This window comes from Chanodichthys erythropterus, chromosome 7, assembly GCF_024489055.1.
Source record: "Chanodichthys erythropterus isolate Z2021 chromosome 7, ASM2448905v1, whole genome shotgun sequence".
In the NCBI taxonomy this organism is placed as follows: domain Eukaryota; kingdom Metazoa; phylum Chordata; class Actinopteri; order Cypriniformes; family Xenocyprididae; genus Chanodichthys; species Chanodichthys erythropterus.
Genome location: NC_090227.1, coordinates 31,846,896 through 31,869,976, shown reverse-complemented (window position 1 = coordinate 31,869,976; position 23,081 = coordinate 31,846,896). Strand labels below are relative to the sequence as shown.

Below are 23,081 nucleotides of genomic sequence, written 5' to 3'. Positions count from 1 at the left end.
TTTGTGGTCTGCGTGCAACCAAAGTCTCTAATATAAAGTCATAGCTTGACTCAAATGCTTCGCTCTCTTTCAGGTATTAATGTTGCTGTTGGTTACTTTGACAGATGAACTTGTTCCTCAACTTTTTTTTTAAATGTGATAAGACTATTTATGTTTATACTGTTTTTTTATTACTTAGTCACTGTCACTATAGTTTCAGTTGATAGATCCCATTGCATGTTCGTATGAGTAGGGCTTATCAAGGGCTTGTCTCTAGAAAACGAATGAAATGTTCTATGTCATTTGAATTCATGCAGACATGAGCACAAATTGAAATGTACTTACTACGTGACAAGTGACATTTTTATTTTGGGTAGGGCATCAGAACTTTGAAAGATCAGGTGGATTGCCCGGTGCATGTGCGTTATTTACCTGGGGAAAAGACCTATACTAGAACAAATCCAATTTATGAAGGACCTACCTCACAACTTGCAGGACTTAAAGGATCTATTGCTATTGACACATAACACATACAGAGGACTTGTGAAGTCCATGCCTTCACACATCAGAGCTGTTTTAATGACCTTTATTGTGGCTGATCAGTGTACAAGGAAGAAGGAAATGACATTTTAAGGAGAAACCCCTTCTTGATCTAGGGTTTCCATTAATATGCTATGAGTAAAACATTCATGAGACAACAAGGAAATTGATATTTTGAAAAGAAGAAAAAAAGATTTGGCCTTTGGCCTTTTGGCAAATAATTTTCTTAAACTGTTAGATCAGGAAAACTATGATTCTGTCATTTCACTTCATAACTATACATCAGGACAAGGGTTCCAAAACATTGTCCCACCAAGAGAGGTATAATCAACCTAGAGACCCAGCAAAAACTTTATAAACTTTAAAAAAGTTGAAGAGCCAAATAGGCCTATGATCTCTTTTAGTTAATCTTTTATTATCCTTGTCATATTACAGACATACAGCTATGTTTAAGAGGCTAATGATGCATTGACATGGAACTGGATTGACTAGCTGTTATGATGGATTTGGTTAGATCATTCGGTCCCCCTTTATATTTAGTGGCCTTAACTACCATGTAGTTACTTTAAATCATTGTGTACATACATGTTTTTACCTTGTACTTATATTTTAAAAAATACCTGCATGTAACTACATCTGTACTTTCTATAATTACATTTATAAAATGGTTAGTTCCTCTCCTTGATTCTGATTGTCAATAGCTGTGTTTTATTCACGATAAAACATGGCTATGACTGCTTCACCCTACGGCTCTGTGTATCACTACACAACACTCTTATCAACCACTCTTTGCAACGTAAACTGTATGTTCTCAATTGATATTGTTCATTGTTCAGCTTACTGTATTATAGAGTGTCGTGAGAAAAAGATTGAGTGAGCGAGTTTATGACCTGCAGACCTCAGATTTAGCATTTTCCTATGTTCATAATAAAAAATCTGTTTAAATGTCCAATGTATTATCCTGTCCTTTTAACAGTTAAGGGGTTTTCCCGTGACTGACAGCGCTAGTTAAAGCATTTGTCAGTTGCGTCTTGTTCCGTGTGTTTACAACAATTCAGTCTTTTCAATATAAAAGTCTTCACTACTGACTGACACACTCATGAAGACTGCTGCCATCTAATGGCGTAATAATGTAACTTCTGTTGCTGTTCATGGTCAGGGACTATTTTTTCCGGAGGAAGGAAGGCTTTAGTGAAAGTTTACTTAATGAAAGTTGCATTGTTACATATTTTTGGCTTTAATATTTATTATTATCATGCTTAACAACGCCCTTCAGCCGTGAATTATTCACTATACAGCACAGCCTCTCGTACCTCATTACTTACATATATAATTACACTGTTGACCCATCCCTTACACATTATACCACCCTTAAACCTGCCCATACCACCAAACCTGCCCCTAACCTTACCCATATCCCACCTCAATAGCAGCAAAAGTGTTTTGTAATACAATATGAACACAGTAAGTACATTGTAATTACTTTTTGATGTAAGTACATATTAGTTAAGGCCACGTAATATAAAGTGAGACCGTTTAATCAACGAAGGATTTGTCAGACTGATTCTGTAACTCCGAATGATTCATTAAAAACTGACTCAAGTCATTTGTTTATGAATCTAAGCCTGAAAATAATTAGCTACTTTTTTAGCTACTCATAGTATGTGATTTATATGTGTATAGTTTTCAATATAAATCAAATATATTGGAATATTGTTGCATTTTAATGTTTCATTAATCATGGTAAATCTAATTTAATACTAAATTTGCTTTTAAACAAAGGCACGTGATCACATAAATGCTGTCGAATGGATGTACATGTATACTGTACCTGTATGATTTGTACTTGTTTGTTGGTGAACTACCCTTTTTCATTCAAGCGAATTCCAGTGACAAATCTTAATGCTATGGCATACAATGACATTCTACAGAACCCTTTAGAGGGCCCTTTCTGTTTTGGAATAACAATATCTTGGTGATCTCACTGATCTTGTATCTGAATGGGAGCAAATCCCTTCGTGTTCCAAAATCTAGTGTAAAGCCTGGTCACACGTTATATTATGTGTCTTTACTATGTACTTATATCAACAAAACAAACAAAAGACAAATGTAATGACTTCTTGTGTTCATGTTGCATGCAAAACACTTTTGCAGCTATGAAGGTGTGAAGCGGGTAAGTTTAGAGACAGGTTTGGTAATATAGTTAGGTTTAAGTTTGGGTAAAGGTGTAAGGGAAGGGTCAAATTATAGATGTAATAATTACAGAAATTAATTACAGCTGTAATTGCATGCAGGGATTTCTTTTTAAATATAAGTACAATAAAAAACAAATGATGAACTTAAATGTTAGTACACAGTAGTTAAAGACACTTAATAAAAAGAGGTAATGAAAGACAGAAGAATGAAATAGTTGTGGAGGACTAATCACATATTAATAAAATTTTGAAATTAACATTCAAAAAGCACATTTGGGTGCATTCAGGTGTCCGTGCACTTTTGTCCATGTAGTATAACATCAACTTTATTATGTACCATCATCAGATCAACACTTACCCCTCACTTTTTTCACTTGCTTATGAAATTATGATGAAAACGTATTTTGTTTGATTACTCGCACGCTGAAAAAGATACAGACCAAAATGTGATAGATAGATGGATGGATGGATAGATAGATAGATAGATGGATGGATGGATGGATGGATGGATGGATGGATAGATGACTGTTTTTGTGCAGTATCTCCTTATTAATGCACATGGTTTTGTGCTCAGCACATATGGGTCACACATATGTCCTCATATATTTGTCCATATAAATCTGTATGCATTAATGCACTCATAATGCATTGCATATAGTGTTTATATAGAATTTAACAGTGGTAAGACTGGAAGGTTACATGATTCTCAAAATGTGAAAAGAGTGACCACAGGTCAGGAAGTACAGATTTTGAGAACCTTAAAATATTTAGATGAATTACACAATACACAAACAGACATAACGTGTAAAAAGCCATGTAATCCTCAGATGAAGCAGATTTTAAACAAATCAAGTAGCAAAGGCCAGGTAAACATTTATAAAGGCATTACAATATCAAAATGTGCCCATCAATCTTTTCTTGAAGAGCTGATAATGTCTTAAAATCATTATTACTTCCCGTTTTACTTGACATTTGGCAATATAATGTTTACATTTCATACTTTAACAGTCAACTAATCTCAAAAGTGTGTAAACTCCTCTCTTTGGCAGCTTATTAAAAGTCTTTGGCATTTCTCCTTCACCCACCCATTTTTCTGTGCATTTTCTGTGTCACTGAACGTCCCAGATCTCACAGAGGAGGGGGGTGAACTTGTGGTCACTCATGCGCCATGACTCTAGCATTTCGGCGTGGTGGTGGTTGAGGGTGCGAAGCTCAGTTAGACGACCGAGAAGCCTTGCAAAGTGCTGGGGCTCCTGAGGGTGCTGTAACTTACAGACCTTCCTCAGTACCTCCAACATGGGCTCCTGCAGACGCTCCACTGCCTGCTGGTCTTTTACATATGGTCTGTCTGTGGTTAGATAGAACAGTTTCAGTCAAATGCAACAAATTTTGTTGTGGTCTTCTGAAGCTTAAAACAATGACAAAAATCTGTTAGCTTCTCTATTGTGAGCTTATTAATCATTTACAGTACTATTTAACTTATATTTGGAACAGTACAAATTGATTACATAAGAACCAAAATGGGTTTTAGATGGTTTAAAGGTGCAGTAAGCAATTTCTGAGAAACACAGTTGAAAGTGTTGATATTTGAAATCAGTCCAAATACACCTCTCCCTTTGTTGTTTCACCCCCAAAATGCAATGTCTTTCTATCATAGTTGAAGCAAAGCAAAATAATGCTTCACGAAAATAAAGTAAAGATGATGTATGAAAGGTAAGGAAGAATCACCTGCTTTCAAATGGAGCGGCATTTAATAGACAGAGCCGTAGTTCACTGACAAGCCACGCAATATCGCGTTCATTATCGAAGGTGATTCATTTGCAATATGAATGCGATATTGTGTGGCTTGTCAGTGACCTACGGCTCTGTCTATTAAATGCCGCTCCATTTGAAAGCAGGGGATGGCGATTTAGCGGTAATCAGGGAACCGGCTTTACTGACGAAATGCGCGTGACAATCGCATGCGATATATCGCCCAGCCCTACTCAGCCATCTTTCTTTCTAAAGTCTTTCTTCAAATATTCCTCTTGCTCACTCTCTCTACTCCCCCATTATGAGTGTATACGCCCCCTACTGCTGATTGGATACAAGTGTGTTATGGTGCTCGGTCCGATCCACTTTCAACAGTGTTTCTCAGAAATCGCGTACTGCACCTTTAAAAGATTTCTTTTGTAGGTGTGCCAAAACTAAACTTTTCCATCACATGATATGCATTATCAAAAAACCACTAGGGACGTCTGACTTTGTCACAAAGAGACCACAGGAAAGAGGTCAGATAACATAATATCCAAACTGATATATATGGATCATAAGTCACAAGTTTTGCATGATTGTGTTCTTTCATTTTGCTAAAATAACAATAAACTAAACAAAAACTAAACTAATTAATTCATTCTGCAACTTTTTTTTATCTAGAACATTAAGCGACAGATATCAGCTCACCTGGTGAGAGGATTGTGATAGCTGTAAGTAAAGCATGTTCCTCTTGCATCATCTGCAGCTCTCCGATGCTTTTATAGAAGTTAAACATGGGTGTCATAAACTCTTCAGATATTCCTGTGGAGGAAATCAAGCTATTCATGAAGATATACACCAAGCTTTGCAATTATTTTCTAAATCACTCTATTAAAAGTCCAGTAATTCCAACATGAAATCAACAGTTATTTATTACCTCAGCCACCTGTAACCACTCCAAAACATATTTCTTAGAAGCTATAACTACATTTAAAAATAACCTGCTGAGCCCAATGCACATATTTACATACTGGCTATGATCTAATGTTAAATGAAGGCCATGCCTTCTTTCCTGGACTAAAGATCACATTAAGTACATACTACGACGTGGATCTGTAATCGCACCTCCATAAATAGTGCAATTGTTTGAGCTTCAATAAATAAATGAAGACTTCATATGCAAAAGCCTCTAAGTGTCATCTGAAATTTTCTTCTAAAATGAGCATTTTTATCAAGCTTGTATGTTTATGTTCAGTTATTCCACTTTAATGACAATGAAAAGGGCCTATTAATTTCCATTAAAGTCAAATTACTGAACCTAAACATACGAGCTTGATGAAAATACTAATTTTAGAAGAAAATTTCAGATGGCACTTAGAGGCTTTTGCATCTGAAGTCTTCAAATATAAGTCAGACTTTTAAGTATTAAGTTGTAAAATTGTTCTTTGTTGAATGTAAAAAAAAAAAATTAAAAAAATTGTATGAAATGTTTTACATATGGCATTCTGGGGCCTCAAGGTGGCAGTGTTGCCTATATTTAAAAGCAGCACAGTGTGCTGTGAATTTACTGAATCACAGTTTCCTCTAAGACAGAATCCAACCATCCATCATTAATATAAAAATTCATGCCTATTACATTTCATCTTATGCTCTTTTCAATTTAATTGTCTTGTTTTTCTTGTTTAAGGGAAATTTGTACATTTTGACTGGATAAAAATGAGAAAATATCCTTAAAATATCTTAAGAAAATGATTTTCCAGTGTATTTACTGTCCACCTTCCCAGTAAAAAAATTATCTAAACATTCTAAAATCAGGATTAATGAAGCAAAATTGTGTAAGATAATAAGATTATATTTTAAATTTTATGCATAAATCTTACTCCAGTTGGATAGATTTATGCTTTAAATTAGATTTTTTTTTAAAAAGACAAACGAGAACTGAGACAAAATACATCTTAAGAAAATTATTTTGTAGTGCATTTGTTGTCTGTTTTTGAAGAGACTTTCTGAAACTCCCTCAGCGTGCAATAACAGATCATCATGGGCCGTGACCTTATTGCTTTGTATTGTATGTTAGGTCAGAGCTGATCTGAATCTGGCCTCGGATCCCCACAGCTGTGCGTTTCCACATTCAGTGGGATTCTCGGTAACAGCAGTTCATTTGAAGCCTGTATTTGAAGGGCTTTCCTGTTTTGTGTGAGGTTTTTGTCTTTATCATTATCATTGATATAATTATCATGCTATGCTGCCTATGCAAGCCAAGAGCTCTTTTCTGATGTAAAGCATTCAGTGTGAAGAGCCAAAAGGGTTTGGTTTACACACCGACCAATCAGGGAAACCCACAGTGGGAGCTCACACACCGAACACACACTGATGCAGCTGGGACATTAAAAACATGACTTAACAATTCAGCTTACCATAATGTTAATATTAAAGAAAAACTGTGCTGGACTGTAACGAACTGTTCAAAAACTCAGTGTATACAAACAGTCGTCACTCTTGAGAGATGAAATGATCACAGCACGCAGACTCCTTTCACAGTTTCATTCATTTCCCTTCAGATGAAAGGATAACCTTTGTCATAACTTTCCAAAAAAAGAAGAGAGCAAAAAAATAAATAAATAAAAAAATCCTGATGCATCACAGAGGCTTCACGCCAGAGAAATGTCAGAAGCGCTGAGAGCCAGAGAGTGGGACAATAGGCCTCTCGATGTTTAGATAGAGAACAATAGTCTCTTTAGACAGTGCGTCTATTTCTCCCCCGCTGGCCTTTTGCGTGAATATTCCCGAGCTCATGCTGGAGGACTCAAACAGTCTACACCACTCTGCATTCATCTGTCTGTTCAGAAATATCACTAACTGGACAGTTTGTTACAGCTTTTCAAATACTGAGAGGCTGAAAGCAACCATCTTTGAAATAAAGGTGATTCAGCGTGGAGTAAACATAGGGCATGCTTTTAAAGGATTAGTTCACTTTGAAATGAAAATTACTCCAAGCTTTACTCACTCTCAAGCCATCCTAGGTGTATATGACTCTTCTTTCTCATGAACACAATCAAGAGTTATATTAATAATTATCCTGATGCATCCAATCATTTTAATGACAGTGAATGGGACCAATGGGTATGAAGCTGAAGAACGTGCATCCATCCATCATAAACGTACCCCACACAGCTCCGGGGGGTTAATAAAAGCAAAGCGATGCATTTTTGTAAGAAAAATATCTATATCAAGTTACAGTAAAATATCTAGCTTCCGCCAGACCACCTTTCGTAACCGCACAACTGATGTTGCGTCAGTTGCGCTTTTTCCGTAAGTTGAATGCAGAAAGCGTAGGACGTAGCGTAAGCTTTTTGAACTGAGAGACGTGTTACACTTTCTTCGTAAGTTGAATATGGAAGGCGGTCCTGCGGAAGCTAGATATTTTACTTTATAACTTGTTACATACAGACATTTTTTCTTACACAAACGCTTCACTTACTTCTTTATTAACCCCCTGGATTGTGGAGTACGTTTATGATGGATGGATGTGGATGGATGCACTTTCTTCAGCTTCATACTTGTTGATCCCATTCACTGCAGTTATAAAGCTCGGATGCGTCAGAATATTTATTAATATAATTCCGATTGTGTTCATCAAAAAGAAAGTCATATACACCTAGCATGGCTTGAGGGTGAGTAAATCTTGGGGTAATTTTCATTTGAAAGTGAACTAATCCTTTAAGAGACAGAATTGATTGTGTATCCTACTCTAAACCAAATGTTCAACAAAATTCAATGAGATGATATAAGGCAAAAGATATGATATTCACAAGCTGCATGCTATATGAGGGCTTTCCTCTTTGTGCTGTTCCTGGCAGTCGTCCAGTGCTTAGACTTATGTGAAACCAAAACCATTTGGACTTTAGTGTCCTTTTACACATGTAACATATACCACGCGATTATCAAGATGGCAAATTTCCTGACGTTATTTAGGGCGGACAGATACATTAATAATATAACGTACCTAGTGAACTTTATGGACTTTGTTCTGAGCTTTGAGAGGCTCAACAAGTATGTGGCGTACTAGTTTGAAACCCAATCCCAGTCATGATTCCATTGAACACTCCACAGAAGCAGTTCATGAATCATGCTGTAAATTATGCTGCAATACAAATAATAAGCTTACCACTCCTTCTGATCCTGTCCTCCAGCACCTCTGTGTGTCCGTTGGGCAGTTTCTTGGTGAAAACCTGGGCCGAACGCAGGAACATCGCCTCTACGGCAGAACCTTTCAATAAAGCGATCTGATCTTCATGATCCAGAGACTGAAAACCTGCTCAGAAAATGAGAACCTGAGTATGTTTGCTTAGAACTGGAGGAGTTTATTGCATCAGTTTAATATTAAGTATGTGTAAACTATGTGATCTTGTTTTTTATTTTAAATTTTATTTCATTTCCAAACTACTGTAGTAATAGTTGTTCTAGAATTTGAAATAACAGTACCTGGTATGTTTTTTGTGAACTCAACCAGCACCTGGACATGACTAGTTGCCATTTCGGTCAGTAGAAGGAAGTTTTCTTCTGCGTTAAATTGCTCTTGTAGCTGTGGACAGGTTAGAAGCAGGGAAAAAATATGAGCATGCAAATAAGCCACTGTTTTATGACATTGGGTGGCAATAACCTTGGTTACATAATGATTTAACAGAGATAAGAAGAGGCAAAGTTTTTTACTGATTTTAACAGTAGCATTTGACTGCTTTCCACATTAATGAATCATAAAAAGATAAAAGAAGGTGATCTAAAATAAGATAAGTAAGAGCATAAGGTTGATGTTTTTTATTTCCAGACATACCAGTTTTTTTGCCATATCCTGAGGGATGCGATGTTTGTTGTGAGCGTCAACTATATAACTTATTAAAGCCTGCTGGTCTTGGCTTAGTTCTATATTTTCCTGAAATGAGAAAATGTATCAAAAGAATCAAAAATGTATGATCTTTTTTGTCTGTGTTTGGATCCGGGGGAATCAAGCTACGTGGAATAATTAATTTATTTGTGGTGTCATTGTTTAATAACTAGCCAGTGTTTGAGTGTAGCCAGTGTTTGATCCTGCACAGCCTTTTTACAACCCTTCATCATATAATCTTTCAGAAGTAACCGTATATGTGGGCAAAAGTGAGAAGAGTGAGATTTTGTCGCCATGGTGAAGAGAATCATTGAGGTTGCCCTTTAACCTTTTATAGCACTTCAATAAATGTTTCCAAGAACACCCTTAACTTTAGTTCGCAATTATACCTGAAAAGTTATACTATAAAAAGCAAAGTTTTGTTCACCCAAAAATGAAAATTTTGTAATTAATTACTCAGCCTCATGTCATTCCAAACCCGCAAGACTTTTGTTCATCTTTGGGAAAAAAATTACGATCTTTTTAATGAAATCTGAGAGCTTTCTGTCCGTCCATAGACAGCCTACGCAACTACCATTTTGACACTTCAAAAAGTTCATAAAGAGATTGTAAAACTAATCCATATGAATTGAGTGGTTTAGTACAAATTTTCTGAAGAGGCCTGATCGCTTTATACGCTGAACAGATTGAATTTAGGCTTTTATTCACATATAGACATTCATCAATACACTCATCAATTGTGGATAACGGAAGCTCAAGCATGTTTGCTTGATGAGTGAGAACCAATGAGGTTCATTCTCATGAGTTACGCATGCACATTTGAGCTTCCGCAAGAGGATTGTTCTCGTGCGTCAAGCAGGTTCTGTTGAGCTTCTGTTTATGTTCGCTGATCAATGTTTATATGTGAATAAAAGCCTAAATTAAACCTCATATAAAGCGATCGAGTCTCTTCAGAAAATTTGGACTACACCACTCAATTAATATGGATTAGTTTTTACAAATTTCTCTATGTGAACTTTTTGAAGCGTCAAAGTGGTCGTTGCATAGCTGTCAATGGAGGGACAGAAATCGCTCAGATTTCATTAAAAATATTTTTTGTGTATCTTTTGTGTTCCGAACATGAACGAAAATCTTAAGGGTTTGGAACAACAAAAGGGTGAGTAAATGATGACAGAATTTTCATTTTTGAGTGAACTATCCCTTTAAGCTGAACAGATCAAAAAGTGACATTTTTGCATCATTTGTTTTTCTAGACAATCACCACTGATTATAATAATAACCCAATCAGACAGTACCTGTGCTCTTACCTTGGAGGGTTTTGTAGTAGATACAACCTGTTTAGCATCTCTACTATCACCAACATCATCTCCTATACTTTCATCAGATGAGGCTTTTGTGTTTTTCCTCAGCCTTTTGGATTTGCACTGGATTTCGGTTAACAAGCCTGATGATGCAAATACAAAATAGATGCATAAACTAGATTGACTTAATGGATACAAGCAATCTGTTTCTCATCAAGGTTTATGTACATTGGGTCTCATTCATGAAACATTCGTTAATATACGAGTAAATATGTGAGTGATTTGCGCGTAAAGAGACCTTCCCGAAAACTGTTCTCCTGATTCACAAATACTTTGTAAACGTCAGAAATGATAGTGAAATGTGTGTGTGTGTGTGTTAATGAATTCCAATCAGTTGTAAATGGGACTATATATGCATCATATTATGACACCAAATGAAGGATTTTGGCCATTTTATAGGAAACAATTTCCAAAACAATTAAGGGGCCATTAGTTTCCCCAACCGTATTGAAATCAATTCATTATTTGATTAAAGTGCTCCGTTTGCAGATGCTATTACTGGTTCTCACAATAAAAGTAAAAAGAAAAAATGTATGTAATTACTATATATAATATTTTTTCAAAATGCTGTGTAAATATGTACCTTATTAAGGTGAATTAAAATGCAGCCTTATTAATGAGCAAAATGTTCGGATGTTAAACGCACTATTTACGCGTGGCTGGGAGCAGGTGCAGATTTCTTTCGTACCAACTAACATTTGGAAAATACAAACATTTTAATGAATCCGAAAATTTACGCCAGAACCACTTTACACATGATTTACACAAAAATTTGTTCTGCTCGTGTTTCGTGAATGAGACACAATATCTTTTGAACTACTGATGGTATGTTAATAAAAAAGAATGATTCTACTAAACAATTCAGTATTTTCATCCATTTCATCCGTCTGCAATATTTATGTAAAAATCAATACACTATTCGCGTGAAGCTTAGAAAAACAGCTTTTTTTTCTTCCACACACTAATAATATTTTATCTCAAGTTATCCAATATTATTTTAACTCAAACCATCTCATAGCAGAATACTGTGCCACTTTAGAGGCATTCTCTTTGGAAAGTAAATTAAGTTGCTTTTGACTATTCCGATTAATAACATTTATTGAAAACTGCTGTTTTACAGTTCAAAGTGTCTCATCTGATTACACGATGTGTGTGACTCTCAGGCTGATGTATTAGTTTAACAGGAACAAGTTTTACAGTGTTTACAGTGCTCTTACTCACATTCTGCGAGCATGCCCATCTCTTTGCACTTCCTGAGTCGACACTCTTGGCATTTCCTTCGCATGTACATGTCCATCTCACAGTTTCCTCCACTCTTACATTTATATACAGCATTCTTTGTGATACTCCTTCTGAAGAAACCTGTAAAAAAGACCATTGCATCAATAACTGAGTAACTGAAATGTTCAATAACCAAAACCAAATTGTACAAAAAGTACAAATTGTACAAAGCCTAAACAATATGCAACAGATTATATAACATTTTATTTTTTTAACATAGACTAATTACAAACATTTTGGTTTCTAAATGTCGTGAATTCCTGTGGTTTTTATGCATTTAATGTAGTCCATGTCTTTTTTTCACCTTTTTACTGTTTGAATTACGTTTGTGCTGTTTGAACTAAGAAGATACACCTATCAGAACAGACATGAAATCCATTTTGGGGTCACAATTAACCCCCAGAAATCCACTGTTTTAGTAAATATCTATTTTTAGTTTTTTCCCTATTAGTTGTCTGACACACAAATGGCAAGGAAAGACATACAAAAGCATTAAGGTGCAGATTTCATTGCTGAATAATTTGCTCTATAACCATTCTCTTATTCTAAAAACCATAGTAAAAATACTAGAAGCAACAGTGGCTACCCTACAAGTCTAAACTATTAGGAGAAACAAGAAGGTCACTTTGTAAACATAGATCAAGGAATAGGTTCATTGCAGCCAGTACATGTAACATATATGGTGTAATGTTTAAGACATTACGTTCGGTACTGTAATACCGATACTCTTGGATGCTTGATTTTCAGTTCTAGGCAGCAGACAAACATGTGCAGTTGTTTTTGGAACAGGTAATTATTCTAGCATGAGCCCATGAGCACAATGACACACATTAACTTTGCATGGCGGTGTGTGGCTCTGGTTGCCTACATCATTATTCAGCAGAAAGCTGAGAGGGAACCCAATCCAAACTGAACGTGAAGGTGCAAACCCAGCCAAGCCTGTGGGACTCAGGACACATAGCCCAGCATCTGCCCTTTGGGCATTGTCCATGCGCAGGTGGAATTACACTTGCAGTCATTCAGCCAATGATTTTCCAAAGAGCTAAAATTGGCACATGGGGTTCCGTGTCATTTATTGTGTCCTTCATAAGTTATGTAGCTATGGCTACACTGTAAGACCAGGCACACTGCAATGAAGGTTCAAAGAGGTCACAGAACAAAGGGTGCAAATGTACATGTTATGTATCAAATCAAATAAAAATGGCAAAGCTATGTTTGGCCTTCAAAATAAAATGTGCAATTTCTAGGCCTCTTGCATGAAATCATATTTCGACAATAATAAATGTTTTCAAACAGTTTCACTTTATGTCTTCTTTAAGTGAGATAGATAGTCCTGGACCAAACTCACGCCATTGGTTGAGCCAATGTTGCTATGTCAAGCTGGTCAGATTTTTTTTTTTTTTTTTTTCAAAATTGAAATAATGATTCAATACATCACCAATCTTTCTTCCAAAACGTGTTTTTGTCTTACCATAATTTACTATGGTAAGCCTATAATAAGTGTTTATTTTAGACCGGGCGGAATAGTTTTCACGTACGTCACTCACAAGTGCATGTCCACTCATATCTCTAAATAGAGAAATTTTGCTTCAGCTATTTTCTAGATTAGTTGCAATGTTGCCAAGTCCCCGGTTTTCCCACAGAATTGGGCTACTTTTACACTGTTGCCGCACGTTGTTTTTCATGTCCGCGGGTTGAAACAAACCCAAATAATATGATATTTAGCCCCTGAATAGCAATTTTACCAGGGGAACCCCACCAAAAACGCCAACTGTACCCCCTGGAACTTGGGCCTATTGGGCAACTGGGCTATTTGAGTAGCAATTGGGTGGGTTTGTTGTTAAAACCTGGCAACCATGATTAGTTGTCTATGGAGTCAAATTAATGCCTTAAAGTTTTGCACAAAAATAAAGTTTTGCAAAACAAAAAAAGAATTGAGCAATAAAAAAATGTTTTGCAAACAAAAATAAAGAATTGCAAAGGAAAAATAAAGTATTGAGCAGAAAAAAATAAGTTTTGCAAACAAAAATAATAAATTGCAAAATAAAATAATGAAGTGCAAAAATAAAAATATAATCAATTACAAAAATCAATGACAGCTGTAATCCTATTTTATCTTTGCCACATATTTTTCATGCTCAAACCTACTAAATCATTTGCAACGCTCATTTTATTCTGCGTTTCAGTCAAGCGTGTGCTCACGATACTGGTTTTCTTTTGCGCTGCACTTTTCTGTGCGGTTCTCTTTATGGCACTGGTTTGACGTGGGGGTGGAGTCAAGAAACGGGGGCACGCCTCCGCGAAACACGTCATCGGCAGGAGACGCAGATCGGAACAGAACAGATCAAGTCCTGCATCCCAATGTGCATACTATCCACCCTATCCGCCCTAAATAGTATTGAATAGTACTAGTGTCACATACTATTTAGGATGGATAGTATGCACATTGAGACGCAGGCAAGCATAGAGACAGAGCGCATTTATTATAATCTGAAAACCACGCCCACCGGGGGAAAAACAATCCAACCGTCTCCAGGCTGCCTTCTTGTCTTTTCTGACACATTACAAAAAACAGAACAATGCCTAAAAGGTGTTGTGTGACAAGGTGTACAGCTAACAAGCTAAAAAACCCAGAAATAAGTTTTTATAAGCTGTCGACCCCAAAAAACGAATGTTTAAGGGCACAAAAGTGGATACAGGCAGTGAGAGTCATATTACTATAAGAAATGCATTGGAGGGGGTCGTAATCGGCCATATGCTAAACAAACCAACAAAAACAAACCATTCATTATTTTTCACCATGTCAAAGAATTATTTCACATGTCGCCGATTACGTTCCCCTCCAATGCATTTCGCGGGGGCGTGCCCCCGTTTCTTGACTCCACCCCCACGTCAAACCAGTGCCACAAAGAGATCCGCACAGAAAAGTGCAGCGCAAAAGAAAACGGGTGTCGTGAGCGCATGCTTGACTGAAACGCAGAATAAAATGAGCGTTGCAAATGATTTAGTAGGTTTGAGCATGAAAAATATGTGGCAAAGATAAAATAGGATTACAGCTGTAATTGATTTTTGTAATTGATTATATTTTTATTTTTGCACTAGTTTATTTTATTTTGCAATTTATTATTTTTGTTTGCAAAACTTATTTTTTCCGCTCAATACTTTATTTTTCCTTTGCAATTCTTTATTTTTGTTTGCAAAACATTTTTTTATTGCTCAATTCTTTTTTGTGTTTTGCAAAACTTTATTTTTGTGCAAAACTTTAAGGCATTAATTTGACTCCATAGTTGTCACAACACAACTAGCAAGAAAGGTTGACATGGAGCTCGCTAAATCTTGAATCTCCGGGGAATCAGAGCTTGCTGGCAAAAAGAGAACGTGCCAGAGCTCGTAATAAAATGAGAAGTCATCAGCAAGCATCGTGAATCTTGCAAAGTTTTTTTTATATTTTCAGTTTTTTTAAATGTATGTACATTTATAACACTATACTTAGTATTATATTAACTTTGCATCAAATTACAAAAAACTAGTTAACACTGCTAGGTTGTTTAATACAGCGGCTATGGGAGTGATGGTAAAATTGATATATTTTTCTCTTCTGGCTGCTGTTATTAATCTCTCTGTGTTTTTTTTCCTGTTTTTGAAAGTTGTGAAATGACTTTTGTTGAGTTTTTCTTTTACTATTTGAGCAAATGGGAACACAAAAAATATATTTAATGTACCCTCTCATTCACCGCTATGGAATTTTACCCAACTACGATGACTTCTGCTTCTGAGAAATGTTGTAAATGAATAATCTCTCTCTTTTTTTAGTTATGAGAAAGAACCATATTCATCCGTACAATCATGCAGAGCCAAAGCACTAACCAAAACACTATTCTTCCGTAAAATGCATGCAGTTTTGTTTTTAACCGCTAGAGGGCCAAAAGTTACATAAATGAGCGTAAAACAAAGATGCAACCCAATAATAATTGGCTAATAGTATTATACAACAACACTAACCAAACAACATATTAACATTTCAGCATATTTGATTCATATTTACATATAAACTATTACTGAGAAACTCATATTGTATATCTTTATCTACATGTTGTCATATGAACAACCTGTAACTATATTAGTATAACCTTTACAGTTGTACAAACTGACTTCCTGGAGGGCCACAGCCCTGCAGAGTTTAGCTTTAACTTCAATTAAACACGCCTGATCCAGCTAATTAAATCTTTCAGGCTCATTTGAAAACCATGCAGCGCGAGGAAGTCTAGTCCGATTCCCGAACATATGAATCTTACTGGTTCTTTTTAGTCAAGCAAATCCATACAGCTCAACCAGTGTAGTCAGGTTCCCGAATGAATGACTTTAATGAGTCATCATTTTTTAGTAAATCAAAAACATACAGTGCAACCAGTGTCCGATTCCTGAAAATAATTAATCTAATGAGTCAGGGTTTTTTTAAGTGAATCAAACACATACAGCTTACAACAGGGGTGTCAAGCTCAGTTCCTTGAGGGCCACAATCCTACATAGTTTAGGTCCAACCCAGCTCCACTTAAAAGAACCAGCATAAAAGATTCATTAATTTAGGAATCAGACAGTTGATTCAGTAGCGGTGTTCCATGGATATGCGAGAACCATTAGCAGAACCAAATGGAACCATTAAGTTCCCAGCCCTACGAAAAGATTTGAGCATGCCAAAAAATGCCTTGTAAGTGAAATCAGCACCAAAAATACAGTAGATTATGGGATTCACCTTTACATCCTTCACATGTGAGTGCATTGTAGTGATACCCTGATGCTTTATCTCCACAGACCACACACAGTTCCTCGCCTTTGCTCCTTCCGGAGTGGGCTGCGTTTCTGGACCTTCTACACACAGTCGGGACTACAGGGCAAGACTCGTCGAGCTCATTATCAAAGCCACCCTCCAATGGTCCTTTCCTCATCTCAAACACAGTGGATGTAGAGTACCAATCCTCCCCACCATATTGTGAGTAGCAGTGCTGATTGGAGTAGTATGATGGTGATGACATGGAGGGCTCCACTGAGGTGTACTGCATGCTGGGATAGCTGGTGAAGGGCAAGACCTCCTGGTCATGTAGCAAAGGACTGTTCTGCTCTGCCAGAATATCTGAGGAGAAGATGGCAGGAGTGAGCAGTGCTTGTCAGTTTACATGTGTCATGGAGAAGCAAAGATCAAGTTCACCTTACTGATTTAGCCCAGCACATAGTGCTAATAGGTCTTATGCCAACAGGACGATTAGTGAAACTACAACACACTGAGGTAATGTTACCTTGCAGACATACTCAGAGCCATTAAAATTTTCACAACCTGATAAGTGAGTATTAAAAACTATCTAGGAACATAACCAGCCTCTATCCAAATAGTAGCAGTGAATTGTGTGAAATGTACATATAACGAACACACCCAGAAACAAAACAAGAAATCATTAACCAAGGACTTTTTTTCACATATCTGTCTGAGGCATGGCTTTTGATTATAGACTTTTATGAGATTTTTTTTATTACAATTTTGATTTGTTTTTATTTGATAATTGGACAGTTGAGTGCAACTTTTGTGGGTAGTTTAAAAGCATTCACTTGCTGAGAGGTTTTTTTGGCTCTATTAATAAACAAGACAAGTAAAGCTCAAAGTATTGTTAACGTTTGTTGTAACCGCGCATACTTGTATGAGCAGGTCGCACATGCGCATTTAATTTTTTTTGCAGTAATTAGTTTATCCACAAGTTGGCAACCATGCACTTGGGGGCCCTGTGCTTAAACAGAAAAACTACATAAATAGAACAGTCCGGAATGCATGAAAGCTACAGCGATAATGGAGGCCTACATAGACGAGAGATTGTGCGAAGAGGTTAGAAAGTACCCTCAATTGTACAACTCTAGCATGAAAAAATACAAATATATTTACTTGGGTTGTAACTCATGGCAAGAGATTGCTCAAAGCTGCGCATGTGTCGAATGCCTGTGTGCATACGAGTCAAATGAAGTATACTTTCCAAGGCTATGCGTTCGACTGTGCACGTTAAAAAACGAAGTATACCCAGGGCTTAATGGTTTTTACGCAAGTGCTAAGCCAATGTTTTGGTCTGTACTCCAGGGGGCACTAGAGTTCATTTTGAATATCTAGTCAGCATAAAATGAAAACTCATTCTGAAAGATTCATCAATGCATTCTCTCTGATGTCGTATGCCGTACTTCTCCAATCATTTAGTCTGTTAAGCCTCGCCCCTTTCTTACTGTGCATTCAGACTGCCACTGGCGGGAGCGTCAAAGTAACTGTCAACCAATCGGAAAGTAGAAGTCCTCCGCTTGAAAGGATTCCAGAGAACACAGAGAACAAATTGCTTAGCTGGAGAAAATAATAACACTATACTTACTTTACACCTCTACATTTCGACTGGTTGCCGCCGAACCGCGTCATAGCTCATTACGATAAAGTCGACCTGATCAACTACACTGTAAAAAATAATTGTTGGTTTAACTTAAAAAAAGTATGTGACCTGGTTTCCTTAAAATTTTGAGTTCATTGAAATTAAAAATTTGAGTTAATACAATGAAGGGGATTGGTTTAATAAACAGAAACTCAAAATATCATTTGAACCACAATAATTATTGAAGTTGATTTGACAAAAGAAAAAAAGTGTTAACAAATCATGAAAATATTTATTTTACAGTGTACAAGCTTGTATACAGATCTGCCTCCATCCAATCATGTACCTATAACCAAGTCCCCACCCTACGTTTTTTTAATTTTTGCAAATTCGTTTCACTCATATATCATTATAACAAAGAAAAATGGATTTGTTGCTATTTCTGTTACATTGCGAAATCGCATTTGTTATTATTCTGGTTAATTGCTGTAAACATGCTGACTTGCTTAGCAACTTGCTAAGCAAGATTTTCTTCAAATTGTTAGTCCACCAAGACAGTAGGCTAGTTGGCCTAAATGGGAAAATGACCATTAAAAAAAGACACTTTATGCTAATAACCGCTAGTGTCTCTTGCAGCAACGTTGAGAATTTTACAAGCATGTTACGTATTGCTCTATAAATTGTGGTCTGACCAATTTCAGAGCACAATGAGGTGGAAATAGTTAGAATACCTAAAATTGTTACTTGCATTAAGTATGTTTCAAGCCTAACTCTTTCAGTCATCAGGTCATCTGCTCTTTTCCTTTTTTTTGAAAACAAAAAAACAAAATTTGAAAAACATTGCCCAAATGTAGTGCAGTTGCTAACAATGACAATATTTTTGACAACAAACTCATTGCAACCTGGCAATTCAATAACTTTCAAGTAAAACGGCATCTAAAAAGCTATATTCACACTTTTTCAGTAACATAATATATAATGAGCACTGTGTCAGTATCATGAGATGGTACTGACCTGAAGCCTTCTCCTGAACCATGGCCATTTCAGTGTGACCCAGTAAGGGTACTGATGATCATTTGCTGTTTTGATTCCTAACCATCCAACTACAGTGTGTTCATTCAGCTCCTCAGCATGTGTCTTTGTGTCTCTTTTCACAAAGTATTACTGTTCCTGAACACTTGAACACCTCAGAAGTGCTAGTGTGAACAAAGGTTGCTATAGTTGCTCATTAACCTGACAGTCACAGTTCCCTGTCTCCTTACAGGTAGGATTCATAAATGTCATCTAGGACAAAACATGCTGACGTGTGGTGGTAAAATTAAAGGTGACAGTTTCACTTTTTTGCATCTGCTAATAACAGAATTTTGCTTTAGTTTGTTTCATAGTGTCCGACTTAGAGATTTATTTCATCACCCATGGCAAAATATATAGGGTTAGCAAAACAACAAGAAAGAAATCAGTGTGAATTTCCAATATACTCACCAAAAAAGTGTGAGCCCTCTGATAGGGGGAACGCATCGCTGGGTGGGATCTGTAAAGGCCCCACCACATTGACGTCATGGCCCACCCACTCATTCATTCAGAAGCCTGTGTGTTAAGTCTTGGTGTTCAAAGTTCCCTCAGTCCAGAATGGAAATCCAGTTTCTTCAAGACAATAACAAATGGAGGAAGTAATTTCTTTACTTACAGATAGAGGCAGGTTTTATTGCAAATTAAGGTACTGACGCAATATAGTAAAACACTTAACATAAATTGTTACACTTTGATATAGGTGCTGCTGCTCAGGACAAAAAACAGTGATTAACCTTTTATACTATATGGCAATATCATTCAGATTTCATTCAGATTCCTTTTGTGATTATGGGAAACCATTCAGGAGGACAATGTCCTGTGAATCTTATGGTGCAGAAGTCATTTCAGATATGCAGGACATAAAGATTGTGTGTGTGTTTTTTTTTTTTTCTCTCCAATGGGAAATGCTAGACATGCTACAAACGATTGCAGTGACCTTTGCTCCACTTCCAGCTATGGTCATTCTGGACAATCTGGGACTAAATTTCTAGATGTTTGCTTTTTTCCATGCTTTTCAATCACTAAATCTTCTTCTTTTTCATTATTCACATTATGTTTTTATAGCACGCCACAATATTTCATCCAGTAATCTCAGATGCATTTTTCTCTACAGGCCAGGTTAGACCAGACAACTTTTTAACACTCCACAGTGTTTATAAAAACCTTTAATAATGCTGACAGGTAGAGAGGGATCATTTTGTGTTCGCCTACAGTATGTGGCTAAAACTAAATCTAATATTAGATTAATGTTCCAAAGTTCAACTACACTGGGAATTTAAATGAGGTTTTAATTACTTTAACTTTTTGCACACTGAAATTAGGTTTTAATTACTTTAATTCACAGTGCTATTACTTTGAGAAAGCATAAACTGAACACAAACTCATTATTTATTCATTTTCAGGTTATTATGTATTCATGGAAGATTTGTTTTTAAAAGTTATTAAAATATCGTTTTTAGCATGTCTGCTTATGTTCATTTAAAACAGTTCTAGCGACATTCTTTGAATACTTTGGAGGTAAGACACCATCAAGCCCAGCAGCAATGCTCTTTTTCCATCAGCAGTGTAGTTTTATAATGTTCACACCTTACTTGTAAATAATACAAGATGAAACACTGGTTCTTTTAAGAAAAGTAACAGCGCTGTGATTTATGATACGTGGAAAAAGCCACAGTGTCACAATGAGACCAGGCCTCAATCGTTAGCGATATTGATTGATACATCACTCACAACAACCAGTTTCCCATTTTTATATGTAATTAATCCAGTCTATAATTTCCCATGAGCCTACATTCTCGCACACACGGAGGGTCTCCATAACAGTGCAATTTCAAATCCGTAAATCTCGACACCCATCCTGATCGCCAAAAGTTATATAAGCCATCATAGCTGATTTATTTTAGTAACAAATATCAGAAATATTTTTTCTTACCTATTGCTTTAACAGATGTGGTGTGCTCTGAGGTCCAGTCTTGATATTCAAAGCCATCAGTATTTAGAAAGAGGCATCAAGTTGATACTGTGTAACGACAGTTCTCTGAGCAGATGGGGTTATGGGGAAAAGGGACAGTGGTTATTAATTAAACTATCTATCTGCTTCTCCTCATGAGTACTAGCAGTCCCTCCCTCTCCCATCAGCTCCAAACTTTGGCTGAAAGGCCTACAAATGCAGCTTTACAGTACCTCCTTAATAGCGAGAGATAACCAGTACAGCCCAACACATTCCCCAGTAATGCAAACACATACTATAAAATAAATTATTACTGAATAATGCTAGTTTCTCATGCAATTTGAAGCTTTTGGAAAGAAATTTTCATTTTGGCTCATTACTATAAACTTTGATATCCTATACTTGTCTTCAAATTATAAGCTTGATCTTTGATGGTTTGGTTCAAAGTTATGCATTGCAATTTGGTCACGTTACATATTATGTGGATCTGAAGAGAACAGTATAGCCTACTTCAGGGTCTGACGAATTGCTCAATAACCAATTACTGCAACTTGGCTCATGATGTTATAAACGGGCATGATGACACATTTGGCAACACATGGCAGGGTGACACTAGTGTCAATTGCTGGAATTAAGCTTTAGACGATCTGTTTCACAGAGAGCTTCTCAAAGACACTTCCATAATATACACTGAAATGCACATTGACAAGATGCGTTTGCATAATTTGTGTTCCTAACTTTAGATTATAAGAACATGTTTTCAGTCTTTGCAGATCCAAGGAATTTTTACTTCATAATTTTCATTAATATATTAATCAAAAAAGTGACCTTTTTGTGCTTACTTACTAAATTGGATATTTCTAAAATGTTATGCACTTTTTGTACTATGTTAGGTCCTCTAAATAAATAAATAATGATTTAAATAAATAATTTAAAAAAAATTTAAAATTCTACTTGTTTTATTTTGTTGAGGCAGTCACCAATACACTGTAAAAAAAATTGACATTGTAAAGATTATTAGATTATAAGAAATTACTATAAAATTTAACATTCAATTCAATGTTACACTCAAAAAAAATACTGGGTTTGATGGAGCAAATAGACAAACCCAACCATTGGTCACATTTTTAAATTATATTTTTAAACCCAGCAGTTGGATTTGTCCATATTTGACCCAAACATGGGTTGAAACAACCCAGCATTTTTTAAAGGTAAATTTGCCATTATTTTACTAGCAATTTCTGAATTAAAATAGTTCTAAAATAGTCAAATCTTTCTATTTTTTTTTCTTCTTTTTTTTTCAGTATACAAATGTGTAGATGGTGTACTTTTAGGAAAAAAAGGTTTAATGTGGTTCTGTATAAAACCCAAGGGTTCTTGTCTCAATTTTAAAGAACACTATATGCCAAAAAGGTTTTATATAAGGAAAAATGTCTTAAATGATTGCATAATTTCACATTTTTTCTAGTGATAAAGCATGTTTACAAGCTGTTTAATTCCTAAAATTTAATTAAGGTTAATTAAAACTAAATCCATAAAATGAACCCCTAAAAGGTTCTATATGAAGCGCCTGACAGACCATTTGAGGTTCTATGAGTGTATAATTTCTTCTCTATGCCATGACATTTACATGAGTCACACCCCATGTGAGATGAAATTTGACCAAAACATGATGAAGTCCAGCGTCTCGGT

The 23,081-nt window shown here is 36.1% G+C and overlaps 1 protein-coding gene across 4 annotated transcripts; it reads right to left on the bottom strand.

Annotated features, from left to right (window-relative positions):
* Positions 1-577: 577 nt before the first annotated feature.
* Positions 578-21,482, bottom strand: nr1h4 (nuclear receptor subfamily 1, group H, member 4). 4 transcript variants are annotated; one of them, XM_067390208.1, is made up of 10 exons: positions 21,372-21,482; positions 19,850-20,011; positions 16,729-17,106; positions 11,916-12,056; positions 10,641-10,777; positions 9,283-9,381; positions 8,934-9,033; positions 8,617-8,763; positions 5,157-5,270; positions 578-4,062 (listed from the first exon to the last, which is right to left on the bottom strand). In XM_067390208.1, the coding sequence occupies exons 2-10, from the start codon at positions 19,944-19,946 to the stop codon at positions 3,824-3,826; spliced, it is 1,452 nt and encodes a 483-aa protein (XP_067246309.1). In that variant the 5' UTR covers positions 19,947-20,011; positions 21,372-21,482; the 3' UTR covers positions 578-3,823. The 4 variants fall into 4 exon arrangements, with proteins under 4 accessions (XP_067246309.1, XP_067246310.1, XP_067246312.1 ...); XM_067390209.1 differs by lacking the exons at positions 19,850-20,011; positions 21,372-21,482 and adding an exon at positions 19,382-19,553; XM_067390211.1 differs by lacking the exons at positions 19,850-20,011; positions 21,372-21,482 and adding an exon at positions 19,116-19,134.
* Between the last annotated feature and the right edge of the window lie 1,599 nt (positions 21,483-23,081).